At 35.0% G+C, this 20,849-nt stretch overlaps 1 protein-coding gene and 1 long non-coding RNA gene across 2 annotated transcripts; both read right to left on the reverse strand.

Moving 5' to 3' along the window:
* Window positions 1–5,101: 5,101 nt before the first annotated feature.
* Window positions 5,102–6,524, reverse strand: LOC136816433 (uncharacterized). Its single transcript, XR_010847929.1, has 4 exons — window positions 6,460–6,524; window positions 6,027–6,081; window positions 5,608–5,756; window positions 5,102–5,236 (listed from the first exon to the last, which is right to left on the reverse strand). It is a non-coding gene; the product is annotated as an uncharacterized lncRNA (long non-coding RNA).
* Window positions 6,525–6,986: 462 nt separating this feature from the next.
* On the reverse strand, window positions 6,987–20,470 carry LOC136816434 (signal transducer and activator of transcription 5B-like). Its single transcript, XM_067072758.1, has 27 exons — window positions 20,263–20,470; window positions 19,639–19,729; window positions 18,005–18,061; window positions 17,584–17,673; window positions 15,453–15,650; window positions 15,272–15,353; window positions 15,022–15,074; window positions 14,690–14,770; window positions 14,159–14,307; window positions 13,721–13,772; window positions 13,389–13,498; window positions 12,881–13,012; window positions 12,636–12,677; window positions 12,390–12,429; window positions 12,082–12,135; window positions 11,926–11,967; window positions 11,544–11,618; window positions 11,194–11,286; window positions 10,598–10,745; window positions 9,886–9,938; window positions 9,675–9,769; window positions 9,267–9,397; window positions 8,990–9,059; window positions 8,787–8,869; window positions 8,356–8,410; window positions 8,179–8,257; window positions 6,987–7,832 (listed from the first exon to the last, which is right to left on the reverse strand). The coding sequence occupies exons 1-27, from the start codon at window positions 20,394–20,396 to the stop codon at window positions 7,608–7,610; spliced, it is 2,514 nt and encodes an 837-aa protein (XP_066928859.1). The 5' UTR covers window positions 20,397–20,470; the 3' UTR covers window positions 6,987–7,607.
* Between the last annotated feature and the right edge of the window lie 379 nt (window positions 20,471–20,849).

Here is a 20,849-nt window from a genome sequence, read left to right on the forward strand (position 1 = left end):
ACCCCCCTAATATGGACCCCTAAAAAATACCACATGTTTAATTAACTGTGCTATTCATTGTTACTAAAAAAGGTAGCACATGGTAACAGGGAGTAACGAGGTGACAGGTGAAAATTTTAAGAATACACTCTTTTTATAAGAATAACGTTTATAAGCCTACTTAGGCTCAAATTCGGTAAAAAAAGCATAACGCTAAGTATCTAAACATATATATATAAAGCTGAAAATGAGATTTTGCTTTGTCAAGAAAATGACAGGTAGACTACTGCCTTTCGCGTGGAAGAAACACGTGTATCTCCTTCAAAACTTTTAAAGTTATGTAATGCTCTGTTCATATAAAATGAGTTTGGAAACTATTCTAGTCGCGAGTTAGGGAGTTGCTAGTTTCGAGTTGGGGAGTTGCTAGTTTCGAGCTGGGGAGTTAAAAAATTACCGGCTACCGAAAAAGAATAACATACATCAAAAGTACGATTTTGAAAGTAAATGTAATATGAGAGTAATATATAAGACATATAATACGTATAATACATATACCACCTGTAATATGCTTATTTGGCTTAAACACGTGCGCTGAGAGCATGGAAAGCTATTTTCTACTGTCAATTCATATCCATTTATATTTCCTGCATCACATTGAGTATAAATATAATTCTTGATTAAAGTGACTTTAGAACCATTGTATTTTATAATGTGATCAAAATTTTTATTAAAAAGTGTCAATTCCAATGATAAAAATGACAAAAGAAAGTGTCATTATTTTTCTAGCTCTATAAGCTATCTCTACGAATATTTTGAGGCTAAGATGACTGTCAACTTATATCCTTTTATACAATAAGCATCACTTGCAGTATGATCAATATTTTTTGGGGAATTTGTTTGACAATTATTGTATTTAAAGATTTTGTCAATATTTTTACAAGAACGTGTCATGTTGTCAGCATTATGACAATGCCATAACAGTACTAAGTATTTTGGCGTTGCTAGCCAGCACCTTACTATTTTCATGATCTTAAAGTCAATAATATGTTTGATACTGGCTAATTTGAAATTTGTACTTTTGGGCTACATTAGTTTAAATTAAAAAATTTTCGGTCGCCGTAAAGTTTTACGAACTCCCCAACTCGAAACTAGCAACTCCCCAACTCCCTAACTCACCAACTAGAACATTACCTAGACTCATATAAAATTAATAAAATAATAATAAAAGTACTACTATTTTCATATCTCTAAAACAGCTCTCTTGGAGCATTTAATGTTTTCATTGCATGACAATCTATATCCATTTGCACCGCCAGCATCCTATTGAGCATGAGAAAACATCTTGTTGTAAATTCGTGTATACACCTCATATTTTGTGATAATGCCATTATTTACATAATTTAAGTGTCATTACATAAAATAACCTTGAAAATGCTTTCCCGCTAGTTTTGAGTCCATATTGGGTCCACAATGGGGTCCATATTGGGGGGGGGTCCAAGTTGTGTCATCTTCTCCCCCAAGCTTTACCGAAATTTCGGTAAAAATTCGGACGAGCACGCCGAAATTCGGATGGCACGCCGAAATTCGGATGGCACGCCGAAATTCGGTTGGCACGCCGAAATTCGGATGGCACGCCGAAATTCGGATGGCACGCCCGAAACTCAGATGCACGCCGAAATTCGGATGGCACGGCCGAAATTCGGATGGCACGCCGAAATTCGGATGGCACGCCAAAATTCGAATGGCACGCCAAAATTCGGATGGCACGCCAAAATTCGTATGTCACGCCGAAATTCGGATGGCACGCCGAAATTCGGATGGCACGCCGAAGTTTTAATGGCACGCCAAATTTGGATGGCACGCTGGCACGTTGGCACGCCAAGGCACGTTGGCACGTGGCACTTGGCACTTGGCACGTGGCAATTGGCACCCATGGCACGTTGGCACGCTGGCGTTGGCACGCCATGGCACGTTGGCACGCTGGCACGTTGGCACGCCAAGGCACGTTGGCACGCAGGCACGCATGGCACGTAGGCACGCTGGCACGCATAGCACGCTGGCACGCGTGGCACGCGATTTAGCAGACTCGCTTCGAGAGCATCTGGCAAGTTCAACTCTGCTCGTTGTTCGTTAATGGAGACCTACCCAACTGGCTCTAACGGTGGCGGCGTCGCAGAAGCCACCGAAGCGGTCCACAGTGACGAACAGAGCGACGTATTCTTAAAAGACACGAAAAGTAAATCGAATTTATCAATTTTTCGACATGGCGATTTTCGATATCGTAAATCGATTTATGCGACATTATTTGCAGTATTTTTCATCGCTTCGATTTTGTTTTTGATGTTGTACTTGAGGTGTTACGATTCTTATGTTCAATTGGCTGAACAAAAAGGTATATCTTCTTATCCTTAACTCTTCTTATTTATTTTTGTTGGTTTATTCTGAGGAGCAATTATATTTGGTTACAGAAATTTTTTAAAATTGGAGTATAATTTTCCAAAGGAAATATCGTCCATATTTTGGCTAAATCTTTGGAATGGGAATGGGTCCCAACAGGCCTATGAGAAGGGTTTTACAAATGAAATTTATCACATAGTATTTTCGTTTGTTTGTCTATTTCATTCGGATTATGGTTTTTATAAGCACTAAATGGTCGTTGTTTTAATAGTGAATGCAAGGTCTTTGACTTTCAAGTCGTGTCAACTCTTGAAATACGTAAGTCATTTTTCTAGCGGAAGCAACCGAAAAAAGCCAGGATTTCACCCCTCTCTGTTACGGTTTTTTTTGGGTGCTTCTGTTAAAAATTATGACGTCATTTTGACTTACGCATATATTAAGAATTACCCAGATGATAATGGACAGACCTTAATTTTTCTTTGAAATCTTAATATTAAATATCTTTCGTTTATTTTGAATATTATTGAGATGGGACTGACCTTAGTGAAATGAGTCATTTAGAAAAACTTCAAAAGTAACAGGATAAACTCGACAAAGTCTCACCTCGTGAAAAAGTTCAAAAAAGAAAGGTCTTATTCTGTGTTATAAAATTAAGTAAAATAATAACCAATCTCCCCTTAATATTAAAATTTGACCCTAACCCAGATCATAAAAAGCCGAGAGGGAGGTCAGTGTTTATCAATTCAATTTATCTCTTGTCACTGAATATATAAATTATTTTTAATGTCCCTCTCATCTTGACTCCCTTTTCTTGAAAAAACGTGTTTTCATCAAATGGGATATTTTACAAATTCTTCTACTCCCTCCTTGTTCGCTTATTTAAAATGAAAACTATTGCAAACTCTTATCTGGAGAATCTATTTGGGATAGTTATACTGTCTTTTTATTTTCACCAGGACTCGACAAATAAGTAACTTGGAGTAGTCAAGGGGATGGCCTGTTTCGGAAGAATTGTCTTTGAGGATAGGGACTTTTTCTAGCGTGATTGCGTGATTTGAAATTTTTTTCTTCGTGATTGCGTGATCAGAGGTCAAAACGTGATCGTGATTTAAAAGACTTTTGAGCCGTGATGCGTGATTTAGACATTTCCAAAGGGGTGCGTGATCATCCAATTTTTTTGCTGTTTTATGCGTGATATCGTGATCAGAGTTACTGCTGGGGGGAGGGGGGCTCTAAGCTTACCAAAAAAAATAGTTTAGATAATAGTCATGAGAAGGTAAGATAAGGCACGTTTTGCTCTTGATACCTACAAACTTACTGTCTAACAGAATTGAAAATGTGTTGTTTGTTTTCAGAAATTTTCGAGTTGCGATATCAAGGGTGTATCGGTTGTTCGAGTTCTCGATCGTATTGTTCGAATCAAACGGGTGAATATCGATGTCATTGCAAACGAGGTTACTTCGACGACAATGGGGTGTGTCAATGTGAGTCGTTTTAAAGTCGTTTTAGAATCGTTTTAAAGTCGTTTTAGAATCATTTTAAAATCGTTTTAACTCATTCTAATAATCAGGGTCAATAGATCTTATAGGAGTTTTTGATTTTTCTAAGAAAAATGCATCATTTCATTGTGGGATTGTTTTTGGAGTATTACAATAGAATTCTCTCGAGGATGAATTCCTAAGAGATTCAAATTCCAAAGATTCAAATTGAATTTTCTTCTTCTTTCTAGATACATCATTTTCGATGAAACTCGGTAACAAAACACACAATCTGCCCATCAAAGATGAAGAGAAAGACAAACAAACTTCTATTCTATCTGTTTGTTTTTGGATACGCGCTGAGAAAGGAAGTTCAGATTCGACTCTTCAAATTCTACAGTCTAAAGATACAGACTTCTCACTCAGTGTAGACGGGGCTGGAAATCTTCAAGTTAAATTTCCTTCCTTTCGAACGCCGAGGGTCGTCGATTTGCGTTCTCCTTTGAATCGGTGGACACATTTATGTGTTTCAATGAGAAGACTTTTATCTGTTTACGTCAACGGAAAATCACATCGTAGTATGACCATTGATGTGCTAGGAATGACCAGTATTGAATCACTTTTACACTTTGGTCAACGGAATAAGGGTACATATAATTGGGACATTTCAGACTATTACCTCTTGCGACAAGAACTTCAAGGGAGAGATGTTTTGAATTTTTTTCCATCCAACACAGGGATACATCCCTATGAATACCTTGTCACTTGGAATGATGTGGTTTCTTACGCTCAAAATAATTCCATACCTTTGAGGAAATTTCTTTTGTGAGTATCTACTTTGAAAATGATCGAAGCTTGTATTTGGTGTGGCTAATATCGAATTTGTCATTACTTTGATATATACCATTGAAGATTAAAGATCGAAACGTTAAAAAAAACCTTGTGTGAAGTTTTTGCTTCCTTGTGAAGACATTTCAACAAGTAAAAGTGTTTGAATTTGTTAATCACTGTTATTTTTCTGGTATACAATCATGTTGTTGTAGATATGTTCAATATGGAAACTTTAGACGCCACGTGCGCAAACTAGAAAACTTTGTTACTACTTATAAACACTATCTGTTGCCGGAAAGTGCTGATGGCCTTATAGGATCCTCATATGTCAATCAAGAACAATTTGTGTCAAGGGTAGTTTTTCCTCCCAATGAGGTATCACTCATCCTAAATGTGGCAATGAAGAAGTCCTTGGATTTAAAGATTTGTATTTTGTTTTATTCCGGTCTGTTATTTATTTGAATTTATCACAAAATAATCATATTTTATTACAAAAATTTATATATTTATATTAATTGTCAAGTTATTTCATAAACCATGTGTAGTCCAAGCTGAAAATAAAAATGACATAGAATTTATCAAACTATCATTCATGTTTGACTATCGCAGCCCGTAATTTTGATCTACATTCTATTCAGCGTGCACTTAACGAGGAAAAAAATAACCATGGTAATCATCAATCCTGGATTTGGATTGAATGCCAGGCAAACACAGCTTGAAAACGGAGTTTATGCGGAAATAAAATGATCTACCTTAAGCATGCTCTCACGCGTTCTTCTTTGCATACTTAGTTATGATATTGAGACAATCGCGATAAATTTCATTCAGTCTACTTTTACAGCTTTAAATTCAGCTAGATAACTATAAAGTAACTGTTGCACTCACGGTGGTACTCGAATTGCTATTTGAAAAATCAACTTACTGTAGGTTTGTATTAATTGACAGCCTTCAATTAATCCTCTTCTCCACACCCTTTGTAGTGCGGTCCAGAAGCGGACGCGACGCCATTTGGGCAACATCCATATTCAGTGTGATCGCACGTGTCTCGCCCGTCGTCCCCTTCGGCGACCGCTGAAGATAAAAAGGTTTAGTTGGTAAATAATTCTACCTCTCAGTATGAATATATTCAAATATTTGATCACAGCGTCTCATTTGGGATAGGAGTTTCTTAGTCCTTTTCTCAGTTGAATCAGCTTTGACAGTCTAGCAGTGATGCCTTGAATTGACGAATTTCATGGGCTTTCTTAATACGGGAAAATTAGGTTAATTATTAATTAAGATGCTGAGAAATAATAGATATACACAGGGAGTGACTGCGCAGTACACAGATATATGTCATACCTCTTGGTAGATCTTCAAGTTTGGAGTCTTGCAATGATTTCCCTGCTGACGATTCCTAAAATAAAAATGGAAAAAAATCAAAGAAAGGAAGTCATGCAGATTTCCTCGAAAATCTTACAGATTATTTTCAACTACGAAAAATCAACCCTTCCAGATTACTCGTTTTACCTGTGGCGCCCTATACATACGCCTATGCAAAGTTTATCCGAGCTATCCTTTGGGGTATGGGCGTTTTAGTTTGATGTTCGTATGAGACACTCGTTTAGAAAGAACCCTTTTCCAAGGCAATGAGGTTTTTAAATATTTGAACAATGGTTCTAGTATTCTGCGAATAAATTCAGGTACAAATTCCTTGATATGATTGTTAGATATAAAATGATTGGTTTTGTAGCCTTGATGAATTATGATTTTTTACTGATTGAGGAATTCTTACCTTCATGAATACCAAAGAAAGGATAAGAAGTCCAATTACCAACGATTTCATCATTTCCAAAAACCTTTCTTGTTGTTTCAACCTGTAGAAACTTCAACACTGAATGATAGCAAGGAAAAAGATAATCCTAAACCAAAAACCCCGACGAATCCCACTTAACAATGAAAAGAAATATGAGTAAAACTCCAAGATGGAGTACTTTATAAGGTCTGAAGCAAAGAAAACCTTACTATTTGACCCTCCATCGTGCAGCTTGTTGATTCAGCTGTTGAGTTAGCAAGTTCATTCAAATGAAGAATTTTTAAATCAAAAATGAAAAATAGGTTAATTTAATATGGTTTTAATTACAAAATCACAAGACTAAGTTATTTTTTCATGTTGATATGATTTTTATAGTTTTCGAATTGTTATGTTTAAAGGAATTAAATTTACTGATAAATTAATACGAGGAAAATATAGTAGGGTTGCGTAATAAAGCGAGTTTGAAGGTGGGAAAATTACGGAAAAATCAAGAAAACTTATTGAAATGAAGTTCTTACAGCGCAATTTTTTTACCCTCTTTACTACCAAATTATAAAAAAAAAACAGCAACTAAAAATTCGTACGTGACCAACCAATATACAAGGTCAATGAAAATTATCATATAAAATTATTCAAGGTGAATTTAGAAATAATAAAAAAAATGATGATTCCTAAAATAAAGCAAATCGAAAAAATGAAAAAGTTACTGGTTTAAACCGCATCGTCTTGCTGTTAGTCAGCAGTGTTCGTAGGAGTTTTAGTTTGAAATTCTTTTTACAGAAAGAACTTTTTACTTAAACTGAGGAATTCAAATGAAAAATATATATATATAAAACAGGCCAGACGACTTAAATTTATTCAAAAAAATATAATAGTCCATACACACCATGTCCATCGAAAATTATCATTTTAACTTTTTGTTTCAATGTTCTGAAAAGTGGACGATTTTCACGTTTCTGCAAGTATTTTTGTGATTTCGCTTAGAAGAGCATACACAACACAAAAAGTGTTGGAAAATGTCCTCTTAGTACTGCTGTTTTTCGTTTCTTCTCGTAAAACTTTTCATTAAGCTTGCCAAATGAGTGAATCTGTTGCTCAAAGTATCACTCTAATTCCGAACATACATTTTACTGACTATAATTGTTACCAACAGGGAAATAGCGAGCGAATTCCATATTATTGGTCATATGAGCGTCATTACTGGCTTCCGATATCATGTTATTATAATCCACTCCACTGGAATCAGCAAAATCTAATTCCGCATTAGGATTCATGCCGCCCATCTCAGTACCTCCGCTCATCTGTGGCGAGAAAGCGATCTGTTGGTTGCTACCTGGAAATTCTGGTGAAGCCTGGGTATGAAAAGAAAACCAAACACCGTCAGAAAGGATTGAATAGTTATTGCAGAGTGGATTGATTTTGTCTTTGACTGAACTAAACACTATTTTGATCATCTAGCGATAGTATGGTTATGTTGGGAAGGATTTTCGATTTCCTACGGGATATAAATTTAATATTTTTTCAGTCAAGCAACTAAGTCCATTTCAAAAAAAGATCTCTCACTTTGATAGATTTCAAACGTTCACGAGTTAGCAGTAGAAAAGACTCTATGAAATTATTTTCCTTTCTCCAAGTGGTTGGGGGAGGAAAAGGGAGTCACTCTGGCAGTATAGAAAGTCAGGAAGATGGAAAGTTTACCATTGGCCATTGCTGTTGTTGGGGAGCTCCTGGTGAATAAGGATTTTGGTTCATGTAAGCTTGGTCTTGTGTTGGCAAACTATAAAAGATCACAACAGACAAATTTTATAGAAAAAGTTTCAAGTTGATTAAAGGTGCAATTTAAATTAAACAATATACAAACAAAGAGATACATACATTCGAGCGATGATACCGGCAGATACATATCCATGTGGGTCGACATCAGTGGCAACTAAAGAAAGATATAATGTATTAATGCCAGAAAATTGAATTTACATTGTTCTTGAGTGTATACACAGGAAAAAGAATTATAAAAACTAAAACGTTTCCAATTTGTTGTGTATTGACATTCGATTGGAATTTGAATAACTATAGCAAGCTGAACAAACCATTTTAAGCCGTCGAAGATCGTAACTCTCAGTTGGCTTTGACGAACGGAGAATTTGGGCGAAGGAAGAAAATGATGACAAAATGATGTACAAATAACTATAACAAGTCCAATATCGATCTCACGTAACTGGCCATTCTCGGTTACAGGAGGATGGAGAAAGTTCACATCCAGTAAAGCATGAAATGTATCTACAATGAAAACATAAGTCTTTATTTACCCTCATTCGACTTGAAACGACCAAAAGCTTGTTCTTTTCGGATGTTGGGGTATAAATACGTCAGCTCTGGAATGTCGAAGATCCTGAAAGAAAAAAAATCATTAATCAGATACCTTGCTCGATATACACGAAAATGATATAGCATTTAAATCATTCTTTTATCGGAATTTCACTCAGATTAAAAACAACGAATTCTCTCTCACCTGTCGGCTAAGTTTCGGATAGAGAAATCTTTGGAGCTCCATGGTTGCAAATACCAAATCTCCTTTCGTCCTGAGATGGAAAATATCATCATCAAATTCCGAGTCATTAGAATAACATTTGATTGGTTGGTGTGAATAAAGATATTTCGCTTTCATCAAAATGATTATGATGCGTGCTTGATTATAACGGCGTCTTATACGGTCGCGGTGACTCCACATTCACCAAAGTGAGGACAACCTTAAAAAATAACCTCAGAAGAAAAAAAACCTTCCATACCATGTCTTTCGTTACACCAGGCGATAGTTACAGCACCGAGTTCACCATCAGAAAATCGGATCAAGAAAGTGCCAGGTGTTTTTTCTAATAATTTTTGATGAGCAGTTTGACGTGACATGAATTCAAGAGTTCTGAAATGGGAAAGGTATTTGATTCAATTATATCAGGGAAATACATTTTTAGTAGAGCGCTATTTTGGTGATCAAGACATTAGAGTATCTCAATTTACAGACAATTCGATGGTAGCTAACTAAGGATAGTCTGTTCACTCAGTGTTATAAGAAGGTAAAGAATGAAGAGAGGAGGCGGTAAACAAAAATTTTGTTTAGTTGCCACATCCAAGGTTTGTATTGTCCATTTGAAAAAAAAAGTGAAAATGGAACCTCAGGATAGATGGAATCTACTTACGAATCTTTCCAGTGTTCTTTGAGATTTTTACGAACAACCTCAATGGCTCCATGGAACCATTCCCAAAATGTGAAACTCCGTCCTTTCAACGGCTCCTAAGAAAACAAGGAAATATTCTCCCAGTGAAGCATTAAGTACCTAAAAATTGTTAAGAATTATTTTCTGCCACCATCGAAATCAAGGGAAGAAGAAAGGTTCAAGAGCAACATACCTTATTGAAGAGAGCCCAAGGGATTTTCGTTTCTGGTGTAATCATTTCTTTATCTAAAAGTAATTAAATGAAAGTTTGACGTATCACATGAAACATTCATAGCTGAACTACCTGATATATCACACAGCAAGGAACACTATATCGAATTCACCATGATAAGATTTAATACTTTCAATCTAATTTTTTGAGAGTTCTTTTTAGAGTAGTTTGCCATTTTTTTTTTTTTTTGCATTGGAAAATCGAAGTAAAATTTCATGGGTCATTTATTAAATTAGGTAAAGATAATCGAAAGCTATGCTCTAAAGAAAGCTGCGTAGCCAGTATAGTATTCCAAAAGCTGCAGGCGGTAATCAAATCGTAAGGTGCGGATTCAATATGGGTCATGTGAGAAACTCTCCTCTTCAAGAACTGGTATATAAGATTTATAATGCAAAGTTCGACCGTCCATGATTGTTTGTTTGATTGATTGTTCGCGTTTTTTATAAGAACATCCAAAATTTTCAAGCCTTCATATGTTCTTGATTTTTTTTTTTTTTAAGCCTAAAAATGTTCTTAACCTGTTCTTATTTTCACCATTTTTTAAAGTATTTTTGTGCAATTTCTTAAGAACTGGAAGTGTGTGGTGAGCCTAAGGGGCCATCGTATTTTGGCCATCAAAGCCTTATGTTCTTATACAAAAAGCGTGTATAACGAATGCAATACATTCACTTACCGGCAACGTTGGAGAAGATTTTCTCTCTCAAATACATCAAATGATCAGAATGAAGTTCATTATCTGACGTCATCATCCAACGAGCGTTCAAAGCGACCGACATGTCCTTCCACGTCACTTCTTCAGGGACGTCAAATGGCTCACGGTCCTATGGTGTATATAAATACAATAGTCTCTCGAATGTATCTTTAATTCGAAGAAGTTTTCTTGTCCTTTCATTTAACATCCATCATCATCATCCTTCGACCGTTAGGTCGGAAATACTGAGTATCTCTCTCTCCACAGCTCACGGTCTGACATAACTATTTTCAGTTCTTCTAACTCGAGCCCTGTTTCCCGCCTCAAATTATCGAGGAAAGTTCGCTTCCTTGATTGTCTGGGACCAATGGGCACCACAAAATTAGTTAACAATGCTTTTTATAAACCTTACGCCATAACGCGAAATTTACTCAAACAAATTTGTGTTCCCCGTGCGTGTTCGACTCGACAGTACAGGAATTTTCAAGGATTTCAAGCTCATAGCATATTTTTGTATGTATTATTAACAATTTCAGACTTGAAAAGTATGTTTTTAAAATGACAATAAGGAGACTTACAGGTCTAGAGAACATATTATCCCAGATGATGGTTGCTTCAGAATTTGGTCCTTGGTTGCCATGGACGACGACAACGACAGGAACTGACATGCACTAAAATTAAAAGCGTAAACTGATTTAAAGTTATGGGCTAAAAAGTTCATCTGCACCTATTGGTCACAACTGCTGTGCAATATCCTAACATTGGCTAACAGTACAAGAACACCTTAGAAACCCTAGACTAAGCTATATCCACCATCTTTGATCGGAGTTTTTAGAAAAGTGGTACCCTAGTAACTCAATGTGAATCAGTTTATCACGATGCAATGATTATCAATGAGCGAATGTATTTTCAAATATAAATATGTTACCAGCACAGGTAGCTCATCACCACTGATGTTCAAGTTAGCTGAAAACACCAATGCACTCTTCGCTTCCAACACAGACTGTAAACAAAAAAATAACGACCATGAAGACTTTTTGTGGTAGTTTAAGATTCAATACACCTATCAACTGGAGAAATTGGAAAATTCTATTCGACATCGGTATTGAAAACATATATGTAAAAGCGCTCTTGTGAAAAAGCCAGATAAATAGTTTGCACTCCACCACAAAGTCCAGGAAAAAGTCTCTCTCATTATGGAGTTTTGGCGGGAGCCGACTACGCCGGGTTGATAGTGTATAGAATGGGTCAAAACAATACAAGGTCAAATGAGATTTATTTTTGTTTATTGGGTAGATGTTCATGGTTACCTCTTGACCTTTACGATCTTGACGTTTGATCTTTTTCAATTGCTGGAATGATAAAGAATTGAAAATGTTTTGAAATCTATGTAAACAAAACAGATGGAATAAACTAAACAAGTAACATTGTAAATATAATTATAAAGAATTTTTACGAATTCATACCAAGTTTTTGAATTCGGCTTGCAAGTAAGATCTATCTTTGTTCAATTCCATCACCTAAAAACAAAAAACATCCATAAAAAATAATTAATATTTAAAGGACATTATATAACATATCTCCTACCATTTGCTTGCACAGCATTTTTGAACAAAAGAAAGAACCACTTTCTTCCCTTTCGGCAGCGCGCGTGTAAAAGTTTTCAGAAATTCTATTGTTGATTCTGCTTCGTCAGCATAGCGGTGCGCCTCCTTTCCATATCATAAAAAAAATTCGAATAAATATTAGTGAGATTGTCTTCTATTCTACTTACACATTTCTCATTCAAGATTTCTCCACAAGTTCCAATTTCCCTAAAAGAAAAAAGATATGTATAAAGAAAGATTTGCATAAAAATTCAATTCGAGAGAAATGGTTTAGGATATCAGGAAGATAAAACTACGTCGAGGGTTAAAAGAACTGCGCCCGTGGTCTGTAAGAAGCAGGAAGGGTAGTGCCTTGTTAGAATGAGTGCAATGTAGGTACACGGTTTAAGACGAAAAACAAAAATGATTCTCACGATAATTTCTTTCCAGCTGCCAACTCTTTGCATTGCTTTTCACTAGAAGAAGAAAAAACACAACGTTTACAAGTCCTATCAAAGGATACTCCCAAAGCTGTTCATTCTCTTACAAAGTATTTTATTTAAGAAAGTTTCTATACGGAATGTATCTATAGAGGTCAGTGGGTGAGGCTAGCAAAGCTGTAGGGATTGGAAGTTTAACTCAGTGACAGAAAATGTAAAAAAATAACTGTAATTATTACCTCAAGATAGAAACTGTCACTTCCGTGCTCATTTGAAGGTTTAGCCTGGATCCAATCAATAAACGAACAGAGGCTTGAAACTTGGTTTGAGTTTTGAGTACTTGAGGTGGTTGCTTATCGACAATGAAAGACCTAGAAAATCAAAGTTAGTGATATCAGATTAAGTTCTTTTTTAAATAAAAAGGAAAAAATGATAAAATTGAGGCGCAAAACTAAATTCCTTTCGCAATTCAAAATAATTGTTTATTTAACTGGTAATGAGTACACAAGGAACAAAATAAAACGAAGCAAATGATAAAATTGCGAAAAACTAACTTCCTTTTAAAATTCAAAATGATGGTTTAATTACCAGTGGTCAAGGCAAGGTTCTTCGTCATGGATTGCAATGGATTTTTCACAGCAAAGTAGCACATATTCTTGAAATTTTGGTGAATTATGCAGAATTTTGAGACAGAAAAGCCTCTCTTTATACTTCACTGAGACGGATGAACTTTGAACACTAATTTACCTGGTAATGAGTGCTGTTAGCGTCCGTACAATTTCTTTCAAAAGTTGTTCAATGTTTTCCTTTTCTTGTCCGTATTTCGTGATAGGAAGCATGTCGAATAACAGTTTGTACTGAAAGTTGAAATGCGAAAAAGGTAAGGAATGTTTACGGTGCGCTTAAGAACGACCATAACAATTATTACTTATCGGCAAAAAAAGATATAGATGATAACTATTCTATGGAGAGCTTGCAACCATATTTTTATAACAATAAACAAAAAATGGTTTAGGGACAAACAAACTAGATACTGTTCAGATAAGAGTAAACAAAAATTGAAATCAAAATTGAAATACTTGTGTTGCAAGGGAGTAGAAATGCCATAAACTTTCGCTAATATTTTCGAACCTGAAAAAAGGAGAAATGTTACTGTTAAATCAAGTCCGTAGCTTATATTGAAGGTCAACCAAATATATGGGATTGTTCGTTTTTGAAATTCAATAGCACACCGCTATACAAACGTCATAATTATTACTTTTAACATTTGACCGAAATTCAATCCCACAATCCTTTTCATCTTGATTCGTAATGCGTACAAGTTATTACTTTTGTATAGTCAATAAGTTTAATTGACTTGCAAACGCAATTAATGCAAAGGATGATGGGATTAAAACTCGGACAAACAGTAATTTTGATGCCTTTTTTCAGAATCACTGCGGTATGCTATTAGCGGACTCTTGCCGCTGAAGCAAAATATAATGATTTGATGTAAAATAATTTGAGTTTTATCTTACGCTTCTTGTATATCGTCAAGAGATCCAGGTTTAGGAGCTCCACTCAACGATTTTTGTTGCATAGCTCTCCAGCTGAAGATATCTTCAATGATCTTTGTGCTGAGCTGTTGGACGCTTTGCTGAAGGTTCAACAATGTTTTCATGATGATCTGTAAAAGACAAAGGGTAAGTTATGCTATTAAAATATGACAAGATCTAATGAAGAAACTTATTTCTAATCCAATGTGGTAAAAAAAACACCGGAGTGAAAGTAAAATCTACCAAGACTTCGAGAAACGTGCCACGCGAAAACTTGATTTAATCCATCGTCCGAAATGAAGCACAATTCTTCACTTTTTCTAGCTTGGGAAGGGTTGAACAAAACAATTTTCTCTAGCCCGGCCTTTAAACGTGATGGTTCAAATATTATATTCGCAGTTAAAATACGAAGTTCTGAGTTCTGAGTTCTGGTGTGAGCAGGGTTTTAAATTTGGTTCAAGTCCCTTATATGGTGAAAGATTTAACACTAGTTACTAGAAGTAGGGAACATACATCTCTGTCTTTTAAAAGCTGTTCTGCTTTTGTTCTTAACATATTCTCGATGTCTTCCTTCCGTTTCTGCATCATTGCCATCTGAAAGAGAGAGGGAGGGGCTATCTTATAACGCCATCATTTAAATCGTTCATTCACTTGCTCAATTTCTAATTCGTTCCATTTCTCTTTCATTGATTCATTCGTCAATTCAATTATAGTGTAGAGAATTGGCCTAAGAATAATCAAATGATCCCTAAGCTCTGACATTTTATGAAACTTAGAAACTTTTGGCCGAGAGAGGCAAAATCCACAGGGCATTGGTATCCCTTGGTAACTATTATTATGTATACCTGTTGCTGGATTTGCACGCTTTGAGGGCGTTGACCGAGTTGATTCAAATCAGCTGAAAGAGAGAATAAGAAGGTTTGATTTCAACAACCTGTTTTTTATCGTCTCGTTGATTTTAATCGGAGAATTTCATTTGGGAATTCTTTTTTAATCAAGAAAGGAGCTTTCAAAGTCTCTTCATAATTAATATATCAGAGGTTGGTGTTAATCAAAATGCATTATGGGTAAGAGTAATGGATGGGCGTTCGTTACCTTCGACTTTGCAGACATCCTGATATTGAATGATGAAATCCTCTTGTCGATTACGATATTCTTTGATGTAAGCATCCAAACTCTTCAAATGAAAGAAAAATCAGACATTGAAATTTTATGCACATTAAAATGGAAAACCGAAAGGGAGGATATCTGAAATTTAAGACAAATTTTAACATACCATAACGTTGGATTTCAACTCCATTAAGGATTGTCTGACGTCACTGATCATCCCTTGCTGCTGTTGTTGCTGCTGCTGCTGCTGTTGTTGCATGGAGGTTGTGGAGTCCATGGGTTGTTGTTGTTGTTGTTGCGGGCCACCTTGTCCTTGTTGTTGGGGTGTCGATACTCCACTTTGAGAATTCAAGTTTACCTCCTCCTATTGATATACAGAAAACCATAGATAAAAGTTTTTTTACTTCTATCGTGATCTCAACATGCAAGTTTTGCTTTGTATACGAAGCGCTGGGGATTTCACAGTCAGTTCAAAGAAGTTCTACACAAAAACATCAGAGAGAAATTTTATTCCGCGAAATATAAAGATCGAAATATTTTGTAGTACAAAAATTTGATTTTCTAAGGGCTCAGTGAAAAGCATAACTTCGATAGAAATCAAAGTTGAAAAGGAATTCCATAAACAATCATGCGCTCATTCATATTTCGGACAGCTCAGAAGGACTTATTTACAAAAATCTTAATGAATGATATACGATACAAAGTGTTTATTAGTAAGTCCTAGCATGTGGACTACCTCTATAAATTCATAAATATTTTCTATTCCTTGCTTGACAAGCAGTGAAAAGTGTACATAAAATTTTGATTAGACACATAATAACTCTAGCAAACTTATCGATGAAACATAAGCTTATTTTTTCTCTACACCAGAAATAAGTTGATTTTATGTTCTTCAAAAATCATGACTGAAAAAAAATTATTTTTGAAAGTTTTTGTATGTTTTGGTCCCGGAGAACACCGCAAATCACGTGTGATTTTTCTTTGGTTTCATGATGCTTCTACAGAAAAAGAGTGACAGCTTGACGAAGCTTTGAAGGAAACATTTTTGGATAACTAAAACATCGTAAGAATACCACAAGCTGAAGCTTTTCAGTTTTAAACTCTTCTTTTAAGAACATTTTCACTTATTTTTAAAAATCTAATGTCTGACCATAAGAGAATGCAGTTTTTTTATTCAGGGTGGCCACGCTTATTTTAGATGAAAATCCAGCTTTTTTGGTCAAAAACATCCTTTTTTCCAGGTATTTTCAGTTGGAAAATGCACCTTTTTCCAGCCTTCACTCAAAAATCTGTACTTTTTTCCAGCTATAAGCCAGTGCAAAATTATTACCCAGCGGATACCCCTCAAAACCTAAAAAAAATAGAGGTACCCTCTACCTGAAAATGTAGGTGGAATTTTAGGCCGAAACTTTTTGTGTTGAAAGTACGCTGTCTGTGGTTCCTACAAAATGGTTTTTCTCCGATAACTTTTTATGAAATAGTCCTTTTGGTCTCCAATTTCGAGAAGAAAAAAATAATTTTTTTCATACCTACTATAAGTATAGGTACCAAAAGATATAGGTTTTATGACCTTAAATTCAAATGTGTAATTTCAGCCGAAAAACTTAATTTTTTGAAGGGATTCTTGATAAAATTTAGATGACTTTGAATTTTATAACACTTTGCGATAATTGAAATTCTCGAAATTAGGTATTTTATGAAAGTACATTTATAAGAGGTTGTAAAAAAGTGAACTAAACAATAATAAATTAAGTTTGGTGGCTAAGAGAGCCCATAGTGCATCTTTGTAGGTTTTAAGGGGTATCCACTGGTACTTCTAGATTTTCAAAAGACATTTCTTTCAAATCGGTCATAGAGATCTATGCTTTGACAAAAGAACGTCTGATGGACTAAACTGAAAATGGCTAAACTCATACTAGATAACATCTTATGAAAATTATATATGTATAATCACATAATGATTCTAACCAATTTCTGACATAAAGTTGAAATCAAAATTTCAAAAAAGTTTTTCCAGTTTTTCCAGCTTTCCTGTTTGGAAAATGTACCTATTTCCAGTTTTTCCAGCTGGTTTTCAGAAAAAGGCCATTTTTCCAGTTTTTCCAGGTTTTCCAGTTTTTCCAGCATGCGTGGCCACCCTGTTATTGCTGACTGGATATTTCAGTGTCTTCTTAATTTATACCTTTTAAGGATCGATTCAGTAGACAGTTGCTACAGGATTGTCTAAAGAAAACTTAATCCTAACTACCATAAGGTGTGTCTGTCTGGAAAAAGGGACAGGAAGACTTTTTTCATACCATATGTTTGACAGCCAATAGTTCTCGTTCATCTGTCAAAATATCTCGTACTGTTGCCACAAACAGTTTGGCATCGCTACCAAAACTATCCTGAACATTCATAAAAAATAAAAAGAGATTTACTATCAGTAAAAGTACATGTAATCTTAATAATATAAGAACGATTTTAAAAGAACATTTGGGTAAACTTTTGCCAATTCAATGAGAAATATTGAAAATAATCTTGACCCTCAAAGACGTCAGAAAAAGCATGATCAAGCCCAATATAACTGACTCCATAGCAGGATGTGGGATTAACAAATAACACCTCCTTTGAATTGAAGAAGTTAGTCGACATGACTTATCGCCTCGCATAGTATATTTGCAACTTATGGCTTCAAGGAAAACCACAAGGAGAGGAAATATAGTGATTAAAACTTACATTGAAAGTCCTCTTGGTTTCCAGCAGACGCATCTGGCTCATCAAATCTGCTGGTGACTAAAAAATGAAAATCGAAGTTACCGAAATCCATATTATCGAAAGCGTTAAACAACATCCTCTGATTCTAAACTCTAAATTATATGTAAAATTATTATTTTATAATGCTTCAGTTAAAGTATACCGTCCTTTTGCATAAAATTCCCATTTCCGCACTAAGATTCCTTTGTCACTTTTCTATCGTAACAAGTGATACTTTTATGGACCTACCTGGTTATGCAATTAACACATATATAATTGATATCTACGTGAGAGTGACCATTAAACAATCATTCAGAACACAAATAGTGACGATCTATTAAAATTAGTCGTTTGTTTCTTATAAAAAACGTTTAGAAACCAAAATTTCATGCTCTTGAAATATTCTTTCATATTCAAGACTTTGTGAGCAAAAAAACGTCTATCTCATCAAAAAATTAGTAACTTGGCTAAGAACATTGATGTATGCTTATTAATAGTGATTCTTATACGTAAAAAAGTAGATAAACATGCGTTTTTTGAGCCAGCAAGATTTTTTTGAAAAAATCTACTTGAGCCATCTTTTCCCTATGATGGTACCCTACTTTCATGCAAAAAATGAGAAAAAGTTAAGGATCCAATTTTTCACAAAGTCCAAAAAAACCGTTTTTTGGCCCAAATTTGCCCCCCAATTTTTTTTTTGAAACTCGGGCTCCGTCACATTCGAGGGTTTATAGTTATGCATCTTTGTGCAAAAAATCATAAAGAATCAAAGAGCGTATCTCGAGAAAAGCTAATACCTAAGTAATTGGTAATGTGCTTATAAATAAATATCGAATTTGGCCAGTTTTTCTATAAAATCACGCCAAGCAACCTAAATTTCATGTCTAAACATACACATTCTTCAAAAGTAAGCCCTCATGAGCAAAAAAAACATCTATCTCATAAAAAAATTGAGTAATTTAACTAAGAACATTGATGTATGCTTAATAATAGTGATTCTTATAGATAAACATGCGTTTTTTGAGCCAACAAAATTTTTTTGAAAAAATCTGTTTCAGCCATCTTTTACCTATGATGGTACCCTACTTTTATGCAAAAAATCAGAAAAAGTTAATGATCCAATTTTTCACAAAGTCCAAAAAACCCGTTTTTTTAGCCGTTTTTTGGCCCAAATTTGCCCCCAAATTTTTTATTCGAAAATCGGGCTCCGTCACATTCGAGGGTTTATAGTTACACATCTTTGTGCAAAAAATCAGAAAAAACTAATGTACCAATCACGAGGAAAGCTAATAACGAACGAACGAACGAACGAACGAACGAACGAACGAACGAACGGACGAACGGACAAAGGTTAATTTATAGGACCTCCACCCCACCGGGGTAGGTCCAAAAAGACTAGGACTTCGGGTAGTTGACAAATAAACCTTCGGAAAGTTAGGCAGTTTCGTGAGTAAACACAAGAACACGTATCTTTAGTTAAACAAAACCTTTCCAGTCTTGGGAAAGATAGCCGAAAGATTCCGAAAAAGTAACAAAAATCTTAGTGCAGAAATGGGAATCTTATACAAAACGACGGTAATCCACTTTAATCATTCACTAAAAACAGTAGCATATACCTTAGAGCAATGTTCATCAATTTTCTTGATCAGAGTAGATAATAATTCTTGGGCACGCATCGAATTTTCTGGAAGTTGCTCTTGGAAACTCCTACAAATGAAAAAGAACCTGGTCAATCGAGACCAATACAATTGTTGGAAGCAAAAAACAAAGCAAAATAATGAAAGTTTTGTACAAGCGATTGTAAATTTAGAAACCTTTGAAAAAATGGCAAAATGGAAACGCTGATATATAAGTGTTAGATATTCCAAGAATACACCTATCAAACCCTTAGGCCTAACGCTCCGAAACGAAATGAAGCCATTCTATTGGTTACATTCAAGTGTTACGTCACTTCTAACCAATAGAATGGCTTCATTCCGTCACGTGCGAACATGGCCTTAGGAGCGCTTTGGAGGGGACTGGTGATGAATTTACAAGTCAATTTATTTTCAACGCTTAAAAAGTTGATTAGGTATTGATTGTACTTAATTCAAAGTCTATATTTTCAACATTTGACAGCTAACAAGTAATGCCCTTCTCTATAGATTGTGATTCCAGTACTTGCAATGGCCCCATTTAATCACTTTTAGGATAGAGGAAATTCAAAGAAAAATATATAAATAATGAGTGAAAGTTGTTACCAATCTTGTTCTTCAAACCAGCCTGCAAACATATCCCGCACTTCAGTTGGGAAATTTCTTTTCTTGTAAATTTCGCTAAGTTTGCGAACACTTTCTTCGCTTCGCATTGATCTCAACTCGTTCCACATACTCATCTTGAAAGTCTTTTTCTTATTCTCTTTTATTATTATTTTGTTGTCTTTTTTTATCTTTCGTTTTTGTTGTTAGTTCACTAAAAGATATACGAAGAAATAGACATGAAATAGCTGAAGAGAAAAAACTTGCCGTGACAAGGTATTTAACAACACCAAAATCGAACCCCGCAGAATTTATCTTGAGGTAAATCTACACATTGCAAGATTACCAATGTAAACGAATAAACCTCAAAAATTTTCTTTGTTATATATTTCGCATCAAAATATTTTTGAAAAATATTTTTATAAAGCTTTTCTTTAAAAATGAAATAATTTATCTCTGAGAAAAAAAATCATAAATTAATCCTCTTTCTTTTTCCCCAAAAAAAGAGAAGATAGTTTTAATAATCTGACAACACAAAAATGTGGTAATGTTTATTATAAACTCTACAGTAAGTAAAAATTTCAAATATC

Source organism: Clytia hemisphaerica, unplaced genomic scaffold (genome assembly GCF_902728285.1).
Source record: "Clytia hemisphaerica strain Z4C2 unplaced genomic scaffold, Clytia hemisphaerica genome assembly, whole genome shotgun sequence".
Classification (NCBI taxonomy): Eukaryota; Metazoa; Cnidaria; class Hydrozoa; order Leptothecata; family Clytiidae; genus Clytia; species Clytia hemisphaerica.

Bases quoted from the DNA above. Each gene is read 5' to 3' on its own strand.
- LOC136816434 (XM_067072758.1), bottom strand. From the start codon at position 20,396: ATGAGTATGTGGAACGAGTTGAGATCAATGCGAAGCGAAGAAAGTGTT. The intron at 15,075-15,271 runs GTAACGAACGCC...TCTCTCTTTCAG, and splicing joins GGATGTCTGCAAAGTCGAAG to CTGATTTGAATCAACTCGGT. The intron at 14,771-15,021 runs GTATACATAATA...TCTCTCTTTCAG, and splicing joins GCGTGCAAATCCAGCAACAG to ATGGCAATGATGCAGAAACG.